General features: G+C 38.4%; 1 protein-coding gene across 4 annotated transcripts in view; it reads left to right on the top strand.

The window, feature by feature from the left end:
• Window positions 1–3,451: 3,451 nt before the first annotated feature.
• Window positions 3,452–12,401, top strand: part of crebbpb (CREB binding protein b) — a 111,555-nt gene continuing 102,605 nt past the window's right edge. For 3 of the 4 annotated variants that reach the window (XM_046865897.1, XM_046865896.1, XM_046865895.1), the window contains exon 1: window positions 3,452–4,273. In XM_046865897.1, the coding sequence (XP_046721853.1) occupies window positions 4,186–4,273 (88 nt within the window). In that variant the 5' untranslated portion in view covers window positions 3,452–4,185. The remainder of the gene's footprint in view (window positions 4,274–12,401) is intronic. The other variant, XM_046865894.1, reaches the window with a different exon arrangement.

Here is a 12,401-nt window from a genome sequence, read left to right as displayed (position 1 = left end):
CCTGTCCACCCCATACAATCAGTAAGAATCCAACTACTAACATGGCCAAGACCAAAGAGCTGTCCAAGGACACTAGAGACAAAATTGTACACCTCCACAAGGCTGGAAAGGGCTACGGGGAAATTGCCAAGCAGCTTGGTGAAAAAATGTCCACTGTTGAAGCAATCATTAGAAAATGGAAGAAGCTAAACATGGCTGTCAATCTCCCTCGGACTGGGGCTCCATGCAAGATCTCACCTCGTGGGGTCTCAATGATCCTAAGGAAGGTAAGAAATCAGCCCAGAACTACACGGGAGGAGCTGGTCAATGATCTGAAAAGAGCTGGGACCACCGTTTCCAAGGTTACTGTTGGTAATACACTAAGACGTCATGGTTTGAAAACATGCATGGCACGGAAGGTTCCCCTGCTTAAACCAGCACATGTCCAGGCACGTCTTAAGTTTGCCAATGACCATTTGGATGATCCAGAGGAGTCATGGGAGAAAGTCATGTGGTCAGATGAGACCAAAATAGAACTTTTGGGTCATAATTCCTAGAAAAGATCTGTGTGGAGGAGTGGGCCAAAATCCCTCCTTCAGTGTGTGCACACCTGGTGAAAAACTACAGGAAACGTTTGACCTCTGTAATTGCAAACAAAGGTTACTGTACCAAATATTAACATTGACTTTCTCAGGTGTTCAAATACTTATTTGCAACTGTATCATACAAATAAATAGTTAAAAAATCATACATTGTGATTTCTGGATTTTTTTAGATTATGTCTCTCACAGTGGACATGCACCTACGATGACAATTTCAGACTGCTTCATGATTTTTAAGTGGGAGAACTTGTAAAATAGCAGGGTGTTCAAATACTTATTTTCCTCACTGTAAATCCTTAGCGGAAATTTCCTGAGCACTGTTCCTTGCCCTACCTCTTACTGACCAGGTTACTGTACAGGTCAGTATCACGTCTCCAAAATACCAACTTTTACCAACCCGTCTTTTCATCAAATAGTGTGGGATTTTTGTCATTCTCAGCAACAGCCATCCTTTGCTACCAATGCTGACTCAATAACTACTGCAGTTTTAGCAATAAAACCACTTTATTGATCCATCATGTTCCTGCCTCCACCTGCAAGCACTCTTTTCGCCCCCTAGAAACCCATTGACTCTAACTTGCCTTACCACCAAACTGTGCCACAGATAATGCCATCTCCACTGCACCAGCCTTCAAACACCTTGACAGAAGGGACACCTGTTGGACCTTAACGCCACCCTCTGCAATTGGATCCTGTAATTTTGGGCACTAGGGCACTGGGGCCCTCTAGGGCGGTGTTCTGTGTACCTTCTTTTCACACACACAATGTTAATTGTGTGTTTCATTAATTTGCTGATGACATGATTTGTGTCCCATCAGCAACAATAATAATTCAACTTACAGAGATAAATGCAGCAGCTTCACAAACTAGTGAAGAGGCAACAATCTGTCACCTAAATATGGATGAAATAAAAGATGGTTATTGACTTCAGGAGAACACTGAGTGAAACACTACCACTGAACCTCAATGGCTTCTCCATGGAGATCATCAAGAGCACCTAATTTAATGGTGTCCACTAGGTAGAGAATTTTACTTGATACCTCACATCCAGCTGCATATCCAAGAGAGTCCATTAGCAACTTTACTTTTTAGGAAGGCTGAGGAAAACCCAGGTCCCACCACCTATCAGCACCACATTCCACAGGGGACTATCATCCATCTAGCATCCAGAGCAGCCACATCTCTACATGGTTTGGAAATTGGCATTTCATTAAGTCATAAATTATCTTTGTCCCCTTTGATGCTTCTCTGAGTAATACTCTGCTTACCTGGTCACTAACTTTAGTTAATGGCCTCCTTCTAACAGAGTGGTGTCATTTTCATTTTTCAATAATAGATTTAACAGTGCCCCACCGATGGCAAGTGCTTAGAATATGTAAAAAAAATTAATTTCTTATGCAGACTTTAGCATTTCTTACTTTTAAAATAATTTGTATTGACTTTTCCTCTTAGTCACAAGTATAGGCTTTTTTGTGTTTTTTTGAACATCAGTATTTGTAACATTCAATACATATAACAATACAATAGAATAACAAAAATCTTCACAATTAGAATCAACTTCAAAATTAAGCTGTTGCTATTGATTATTTTAGTAATCGAGCATTCTACTGATTATTCCAATGATTAATCGAGTAATCGAATAAAAAGTACTTTTTCTATATTAAAGCGCAATACTCAATATGGAACAGAAAATAAGAAAGGTCTCTTAAAATTAACAAGTAATTTGTTTGCTTTTTAGAAAAATCAACATTTTATTGCTGAGATTGCATACAAGAATATCTGTGAAAACAAAACCCATTTAGTGCATTTAATTGCCATATTACATCAAAATGCAAATACAAATATATAAATAAAAATCATAAATCAAAATATAAAAATACATTTCAGATTACTCTTTTAAAAAAAAGTAAGCACACTGTATGCTGTTTTCTCCCCATTGATTTTTTGTATTCAAATGACTAATTATCGTTTCAGCCCTACTGGAAAGGGCACTGATTTGGAAACTGATTACAAAATGTAGTCTGATAGCTTTGAAAAGGTTTGTGCTTTAGATGAATTAATATTGAAAATTATTAGCATGTCTCTCAGCCATAATAGAATAGTGTTGCTTAAATTCCAGTCCTTTTTCTGCACATTTTTATAAATTAACAGGGAAATAGGGAGAAGCATTGCGGTTTCAATGATTTGTTGTCTCTTGTTTGACCTAAAGTCCATGGTGTTTCAAGTATTCGGTCTGAATGCATTTCCTTTTGGCTTTTTTCCCCACCTCCTAAAAACATTATGGTAGGTTATACTACTACTACTACTACTTCTACTACTACTACTAATAATAATAATTAATTAATGTCCAAACCAAATAGTGTGTCCTACATAACTATGGCTGTGCACAGGGGGGTGCCCTGGTGGCTAAAGCCACTGCCCCTCTGTCCTATGGCTGGAGTCCCTTCAGAATTTGTAGACAAAAAATAAAAAGTGAAAAAAAAACAATGCATTCACCAAAAACAAAAAACAGAGATGGAGGGAGACTGCTAAAGGCAGTGCAACATTTAAAAAAAAATGAATTCCAAGCTCCAGTAAGCCAGCAGGTAAATGATCAAATAGAAGATTTTGAATATTTACTCCCTTATTGGCACTTTTTTTTGTTTATCGCAACTGCCTTAAAATGTCTGTGTATGACCCTGTATATAATTATCTGCGCATATAGCTCTGTGCGTGAACCTACGTTAAAATGTGCACGGTTCCATAGTGGTTCTCCTAAAGTTTTGTGGCGTCTCCCCTTGGAATCCCCCGCCCCCCCCGATTTGTGTGGTGTGACGCAGGAGTAAAGGCGTGGCCGCGCGTCTCCTCCCCCTCCCCCTCCTCCACAGTCTGCCTGGAAAAGAAAAAAACTTTTTGTGTAGAAGGATTCAACAACCGCCATCTTGTCGTGGACAAGAGTTGGGATTTGGGCGAACATAATAATAGTTATATGGACGATAGGGATTCCGACAGGGTCTGTATAGCTTCGTGGTGAAAGATAGAAAAGAGCTGGTGAATTTCGGGGGTCGTTCTGATGGATGGGCTTAAAATGTGGCCGATTTGGTCTCTTGGAAAGCCCCGTATATTTGATTTCCCCCTTTACCAAGCGTTGCTTCTTACTATCTCGCTCATTTTGTCATGTCCAGTATGTACTGCGCTGGATTTGTAAAAACTGCACATGTAGACGATCATTTTCGCTGAATGTTCATTTGGCTATAGTTGGAAATAGGTATCGAGGCTATTTATTTTTACTCGGAAATTATCATTAAAAAAAAAAAAAAAAAAACGATGACGTAAGGCGTTGATTAAAGACTTGATTCTGTTCATCGCCCTAAAAAAATAACGACCGAAACATTTCGGTGGCTAAATAAGAATAATTATGAAGGTACTTGATGGTGAATATGGAAGTGGCGAAGCGGGGCGCTGTTTCTTGTCTGGAGACATTTTCATCTTATCCATATTGCTCGCTAATGCTACTAACTTTTATTTTTTGCCAGAAAACTATGATTTAATCTGCAAACTCAAAACATAAATACATACCCCATCCTTATCTCCAAGCCACACTACAACAAAACTCCTAGTCATAATGGCTGATAACATCATGGATATGGGACCTTCCAGTGCTAAACGTCCAAAGCTCAGTTCACCTGCTCTGTCTGCATCCGACGGCCCAGGTAAAGAAACTCATTCAGCAAGCATCAGGATTTTAACATGTACAGCTTTCAGATGGGGGGAAAAATCTCAACTCAGTTACATTAAAAACATAGTCTGCTAGTTACGAGCCAATGTTAATGTTTCTCATTAACTGCTAATAATGTAGCTTCAGCGCGAGCTGAGCAGAAAAGTCAGATTCGACACGCTTCCGGTCGGAACAGATGCTGCCTCCTTGCTTTCAGTTTTTTTAATGATTGTTTACAACTGTTTATTTGCTCCTTTGCTGTTGTGTATAACATTTTTTTTTTATCTGTACGGGTTTTGATATACATGCTAATTTTCTAAAGATGATTAGCAGTCACCACAGCAAGTTGAACTGGCGGTATATTACACGGTTTAAATGCTTGGCTTTTATAAATTGAACCCAGTCAGAGAGTCGCGCGTGCAGCCAAAGAAGTGTAAACAGTAAAGAATAATTCCGGAACCCCTTCATATCATCTGTTTTTGGTGTAGAACTGTGTTGGTTCACGTTACGCAACACATGATTAGTGGCATTAAATGAAATTGTGGTTTGTGAAATTGGTCAAATACATTTTTTTATAATGACAGTTTGTCTTTTTAATAATCCAATCTAATTTAGAATAAAATATAAAGGTATCTTCGGTTGTTCTTCTGCTGTTTAATTCATATTTTAAGCAGCACAGCTTTTCCCAATGTGATTTATTCAATCGGTCACCATTAGGGCTGCAACCCTTTTTTTATAATCGATCAATCAGATGATTATTTTTCGATTAATCTTGTGTATATATATATATATATATATATATATATATATATATATATATATATATATATATATATATGATAATTGCTTAAAATAATAATATAAAATATAATACATTTTGACAATTTGTGTTGTAAATAAGACATTTTGTTTAGTTTTGAAGATATAAATGCATCTAGAATAATTAAGTTTTATGTCATTATATAATGTAATTATAAGTAATTATAAAGTTATTATAAAGTAAATTATAATATATAATATATATATTATTATATATATATAATATATACAACTATGCATTTTTAGCTGGCTACGTTTTTCCGTTCCATTCTCTTTTTATAGCATTTGTTTACTACAACAGTAACTTATCTGTTGTAGTAGACAAATGCTATAAAAAGAGAATGGAACGGAAAAACGCAGCCAGCTAAAAATGCATAATTGTTTGCTGAAAACCACAACAATGGCTACAATGCAGTTTACTGCTGCTGTTATTTGCTGGTTTTGGTGTTTGTTCACAGTTTTTTCGAATTGCAAATTTGTTTGCAATTGTTCAAAGTTGTTTTGGTGTTTGCTCGCACCGTTTCGATTCCATCAGAATTTTGTGAGCGAGGCGATTGCACAACCTGTTGTATTCTGGTAGTATTCTACCGATTATTCCAACAATTAATCAATAATCAGATAAGAAGTGCTTTTTCTATATTAAAGAGCAATACTAAATATACAAGAGAGGTCTCTTAAAATAAACAAGTAATTTGTTTCTTAAATTTTTTTTTACATTTTTATTGCTGAAATTGCATACAAGAATATCTGTGAAAACTAAACCCATTTAGTGCACTTAATTGCCACATTACATTAAAATGTAAATACAAATATATTCATAAATAAATAAAAATAAATTTCAGATTATAAAAAAAAAACAAAAAAAAAAAAAAAACAACCATAAACGCAGTGTTTTCTTTCTGTTAGTTTGAAATGATCCTAAACTGTCTTTGGCCTGAATCCTATGGAAGCCCGTTTCTGCCACACCAAGAAAAGTTTGCCTAATTCCAAGTTTTTTTCTTGGTCAAAATTGTGAGAAAAAACAGATTTTTAAAATAAACACAAACATTTCATTTAATGTGGCAGAAATAGGCTTTCATATGAATCTATATATCTTCCAGTTGCTCTATTTTTCATTTTGCAGCATCTCCTGCTTTACCTGTCCAGAGCGCTCCAGAATTTAGCAGGTTATAGTAATAATGCAGTAATAATGGCCTGTGGGTATCACAGTGCTCCATGTGTAGTTAAATTGATTAAACAAATTTTTCAGATGGAATTACTTGAGGAATCTTTACAGCCCTAAAACTGTTTACACATCAGCACTTAATTAAGCTCTACCATTTTCACATAATACAGTTTTTGTTTACCGTGCTAATGTTTTGCCTTTATCTGAGACACCAGTGTGTTAACCTGAGTAGGGCTGCAACAACGATTTGATAAAATCGGTAATGAATTTCATTGTCAATGAATGCCTTTATCAATTAGTTGGGCTGCTCAAGTTGCGGGTTAGCGTGATGGCAAGATGACATAGCTGCTTTCTAAAATGGCAGACAGTACAAATCAAATCAAATCAAATTTACAGGCTTAACCAGCAGCAGGAAAAAGTGTGCGTCGAAAGTCAAGGCATGGGAGCATTTTATATTAAACGCAACAAAGAAAACCGTACCTGGGAGTTATGCAAAGCTGAGCTTGTGTGGCATGGAAGTACCACATGCCGCATGCACAAAAGAAAACACATTGGTGTCATGGATGAAAGCAAAACTTCAGCATCGTAAGCAAAAACTGTTTAATCCTTATCATGTGAAAATGGTATAGTTTAATAAAGCACTATTGTGCAAACTGTTTGCTAACTTCGGGACAGTCGCACCGGATCTGTTCCGTTGTGACTCGCGACATAGTGATGAATTCAATTGAAACGGTTTGAACAAACACTAAATCTAAAAGCAGCAAATAACAGCAGCAGTAAACAATTACATTGTTAGTCACTGTTGCGGTTTGATTTGTTGTCGTTTATTTTTATTATTATTTTTTTTAAATTAAGCCTGTTAGCTTGCTGTGTTTCTCAGTTTTATTCTCTTTTTATAGCATTTGTCTACTACAACAGTTAACTTCTCTGTTTAAAAATGTGATTTACTGCGGCTTTACTACATTCAAATGCTTGTTTTCAATGTGTGTATATTTGATTTATGTATATTTGATTTAATTATCTTACAAATTAGAATTATCTATTCTAGATGCTTTTGTTTTCAGTAATGAACAAAATAATCGTTGGTTGCAGCCCTAAACTTGAGCAGCCCAATTAATTGATAACAGCATTTGTTGACAACGAAATTTATTATCTATTTTACAGATTAGTTGTTGCAGCCCTAATAAAAATAATGAATAAAAAATATATTTCATATACAGGTCTCCAACTTGAATGCTAGCTGCTATAAATCATAGATACAGTGGAAGCCCGTTGTACGAGCATAATTTGTTCTTGAAAATTGCTCGTGTGTCCATTTGCTCCTATGTTCGAACTGATTTTCCCCATAGGAATGAATGTAAAAGTAATTTAATCCGTTCTGAGATCTCATCCGATCGCTTATTTCTTCACTTAAAAAGTATTTGTAGCCTATTTTTAAAAACAAATACACAGCAAATTACTGTAATATAAACATAATTTAACACTTACTCATGTGATAGTGGTTGATTGCGAGTGTGAGATGCACAAAACACTCGTAACCTCCTCGGTTTCTATGTAAATCTATTTACTTTCGTTTTCACAGCACCATCACTGATTTTCTTGGGAGACATTTTTCAAGATTTCTAGTGAAATAAAAATATAAAACTAAAAAAAGTTACTGTGGGAGCATGTATAATTACGGGAATAAGGAACGCCACAACAGGTCAGGTGCAAAGGCTTCACATCCACTTTCGTTTTTTTTTTTTTTTGTGTCGGTCTGCTTAGTGCCCCACACAGCACGTCTCACACACGCACACACGCATACACGCATCTCCTCCTTAAATGTACACTCCAATCACTGGAAAAGAAAAAACAATCATTAGGTCACATTAACTTCAGGTGAGGCAATACCCTGCTTATCTGCACCCGGACCCGCCCTCTATTCACAAACCGCAGCTCGGCCACGCCCCCGCTGCCACAGTTACATTTTTGCTGCACTGAACATCGAGAGCGACCGGGTGATACGTCATCAACTAAGCGACTGATGCGACCCTCCGCCGAAAACGGGGAACCGGCAGCGTGAGTTTGCTTGTGCCTTCGAAATTTGCTCGTGAAACAGGGTAAAATTTTGCGAGCGAGGTTGCTTGTATCTTCGTTTGCTCGTACTATAGGTTGCTCGTACAATGGGATTCCACTGTATAGTGCAATTAGGCTACATTTGTTTAACTGACTTTTATTAAATGCTTATTAGTGTGAGAGAGCGTGGTCCCCCTAATAAGATAATTTCTAATCTTGTCCTTCCCCGTCGCTCGCAATGAAAATCTCAACATCTTCAGCTCTGCTACCTCCAGCTCCACCTCCTGTCTTTTACTCAATACCACTGTCTCCAAACCATACAACATAGCAGGTCTCACCACAGTCCTATAAACTTCCCCTTTTACTCTTGTAGATACTCTTCTATCACAAATCACTCCTGTTATCACTCTTCTCCACCCACTCCACCCTGCCTGCACTCTTTTCTTCACTTCTCTAACACACTCTCCGTTACTTTGCACTGTTGACCCCAGGTACCTGAACTCCTCCACCTTCTCCACCTCTCCTCTCTGCAACTGCACCACTCCACTGCCCTCCCTCTCATTCACACACATACTCCGTCTTACTCCTACTGACTTTCATTCCCCTTCTTTCCAGTGCATACCTCCACCTCTCCAGGCTCTTCTCAACCTGCTCCCTACTCTCACCACAAATCACAATATCATCCGCAAACATCATAGTCCACTGAGACTTCTGTCTGACCTCGTCCACCAACCTGTCCATCACCAATGCAAACAGGAAAGGGCTCAGAGCCGATCCTTGATGCAGTCCAACCTCCACCTTGAACCAGTCTGTCGTACCCACTGCACACTTCACTGCTGTCACACTGTCCTCATACATGTCCTGCACCACCCTCACATACAGTGAGGAAAATAAGTATTTGAACACCCTGCTATTTTGCAAGGAGTCCCACTTAGAAATCATGGAGGGGTCTGAAATTGTCACCGTAGGTGCATGTCCACTGTGAGAGACATAATCTAAAATAAAAAAAATATCCAGAAATCACAATGTATGATTTTTAAACAATTTATTTGTATGATACAGCTGCAAATAAGTATTTGAACACCTGAGAAAGTCAATGTTAATATTTGGTACAGTAGCCTTTGTTTGCAATTACAGAGGTCAAACGTTTCCTGTAGTTTTTCACCAGGTTTGCACACACTGCAGGAGGGATTTTGGCCCACTCCTCCACACAGATCTTCTCTAGATCAGTCAGGTTTCTGGCCTGTTGCTGAGAAACACAGAGTTTGAGCTCCCTCCAAAGATTCTCTATTGGGTTTAGGCCATGCCAGAACCTTGATATGCTTCTTACAGAGCCACTCCTTAGTTATCCTGGCTGTGTGCTTCGGGTCATTGTCATGTTGGAAGACCCAGCCTCGACCCATCTTCAATGCTCTAAATGAGGGAAGGAGGTTGTTCCCCAAAATCTCGCAATACATGGCCCCGGTCATCCTCTCCTTAATACAGTGCAGTCTCCCTGTCCCATTTGCAGAAAAACACCCCCAAAGCATGATGCTACCGCCCCCATGCTTCACAGTAGAGATGGTGTTCTTGGGATGGTACTCATCATTCTTCTTCCACCAAACACGTTTAGTGGAATTATGACCCAAAAGTTCTATTTTGGTCTTATCTGACCACATGACTTTCTCCCATGACTCTTCTGGATCATCCAAATGGTCATTGGCAAACTTAAGACGTGCCTGGACATGTGCTGGTTTAAGCAGGGGAACCTTCCGTGCCATGCATGATTTCAAACCATGACGTCTTAGTGTATTACCAACAGTAACCTTGGAAACGGTGGTCCCAGCTCTTTTCAGGTCATTGACCAGCTCCTCCCGTGTAGTTCTGGGCTGATTTCTCACCTTCCTTAGGATCATTGAGACCCCACGAGGTGAGATCTTGCATGGATCCCCAGTCCGAGGGAGATTGACAGTCATGTTTAGCTTCTTCCATTTTCTAATGATTGCTCCAACAGTGGACCTTTTTTCGCCAAGCTGCTTGGCAATTTCCCCGTAGCCCTAACAGGTCTTTGAAGGTCAGAATTCTAGCTGATAGACAGGTGTTCAAATACTTATTTGCAGCTGTATCATACAAATAAATAGTTTAAAAATCATAAATTGTGATTTCTGGATTTTCTTTTTTAGATTATGTCTCTCACAGTGGACATGCACCTACGATGACAATTTCAGACCCCTCCATGATTTCTAAGTGGGAGAACTTGCAAAATAGCAGGGTGTTCAAATACTTATTTTCCTCACTGTACTTCTCTGACACACCTGACTTCCTCATACAATACCACAACTTCTCTCTTGGCACTCTGTCGTACGCTTTCTCCAAATCCACAAACACACAATGCAACTCCTTCTGACCTTCTCTATACTTCTCCATCAACATTCTCAAAGCAAATAATGCGTCTGTGGTGCTCTTCCTCGGCATAAAACCATATTGTTGCTCACAGATGGTCACCTCTTCTCTCAGCCTGGCTTCCACTACTCTTTCCCATAACTTTATGATGTGACTGATCAACTTAATTCCCCTGTAGTTACTGCAGGTCGGCACATCTCCCTTATTCTTGAAGATCGGTACCAGCACACTCCTTCTCCATTCCTCAGGCATCCTCTCACCTTCCAAAATTTTGTTTAACAATCTGGTTAAAAACTCTACTGCCATCTCTCCTGTAAGGCGGGGAACCACCCACTGGTCCAACGACGGTTTCCAGAGGCGTGGCGAAGGATTCTCGCGCGTTCTAATCTTTCCTTTCACATTAGATAATACGATTTGGATTAATGTATTACTTCATTTTTGTTATTGACCTTTTATCTGACTCCATTTAGATAAAACAATAAATATTTGCATAGGTTGTTATTTTACTAATAGTATAATTTTGATGGATGTTTGTCTAGTTATTCTGATTAAGCTCTGGCATTACACTCGTTCATTCGGTTCACACAGTCGCACAAGATCCTAGTATGGGCCCTATAATTAACATACTGGTCAACGGTCATAAGCGAATCAGTATTGGTCGCTGCCAGAGGTTGGACTATATGCTTGCGGCCGCTCTCTGCGTGCTCAACTTTAAACATACTTTATTTAGTCCCCTTAGAGGTGACACTTAATTATTACAATAATTATTTCTAACCACAGATAATGAATAGAATAATATTGAAATAATCAGAGGTTGAGGCTGACCCTATTTAGAGTGATTAGAAATGTTACTCTAAACGGAAATACATATTGTTAGCCTCCACGCTTCTAAGTACACTTAAACTAACGCCAAGTGCTAGTCGTATCTCTAAAATCCTCAGTTGATATTTACTATCTAACTGGGATTTAGGCCGATCCTAGCCTGATTTCCAGTCCTTACGGTAACTGCGGATGCAACGTTATTACTTGCAGTGTCAACATTTACCGAGCAACACAGAATAAAATCAAACATAACAATTTATTAACCAGGTAAGAAAATCACAATTCAAAGCCAATTTATAGTTCAATTAAAATATAACATAAATACAAACCAATAGTATTTACATTTAAACAGGAAATATAAAACCTTTCATACCTGGTACGAGACTACACACAGTAATCGTGCGGGATATCTGTTTACAGATTCCCTGAATTGTTGGTCAGTTCTCCTTAAATACCCAGATAGAGTAAGCATTATGTAAACATTATTTAGCCATGGAAGTTTGCATTGATTGGTTCTTACAGACCTGTGGGAGGCACCTCGCCTGTATACATCTGTAGTGGGGCACGCCCCTTGTATAGAGTTATGTTTTCTTTAACTTTATTAAAACCTTTTTTTTTCTTATTTGTTCTATTGCTGTGGGAATGGGACCTGTGTATCAGTCGCGATAAACCTTTGTAAAGAAATGAAACATGAACATTTTCTGTCGTTATTTACATGTGATATGACCTTTCTTACACATAATCATCTGGTGTGCTGTAGAATGTTCTGTGTTGAGGATGTAACAGGAAAAGGAGGGGAAGAGGGGTCAGACACTTGTCTGCAGATCCACCATTTGTATGGAGATGTGGTGGTCAAGACTCAAGACTCTCCGGGGAGCCT

Source organism: Silurus meridionalis, chromosome 14 (assembly GCF_014805685.1).
Source record: "Silurus meridionalis isolate SWU-2019-XX chromosome 14, ASM1480568v1, whole genome shotgun sequence".
NCBI lineage: Eukaryota > Metazoa > Chordata > Actinopteri > Siluriformes > Siluridae > Silurus > Silurus meridionalis.
This window is presented reverse-complemented; position numbering and strand designations above follow the sequence as displayed.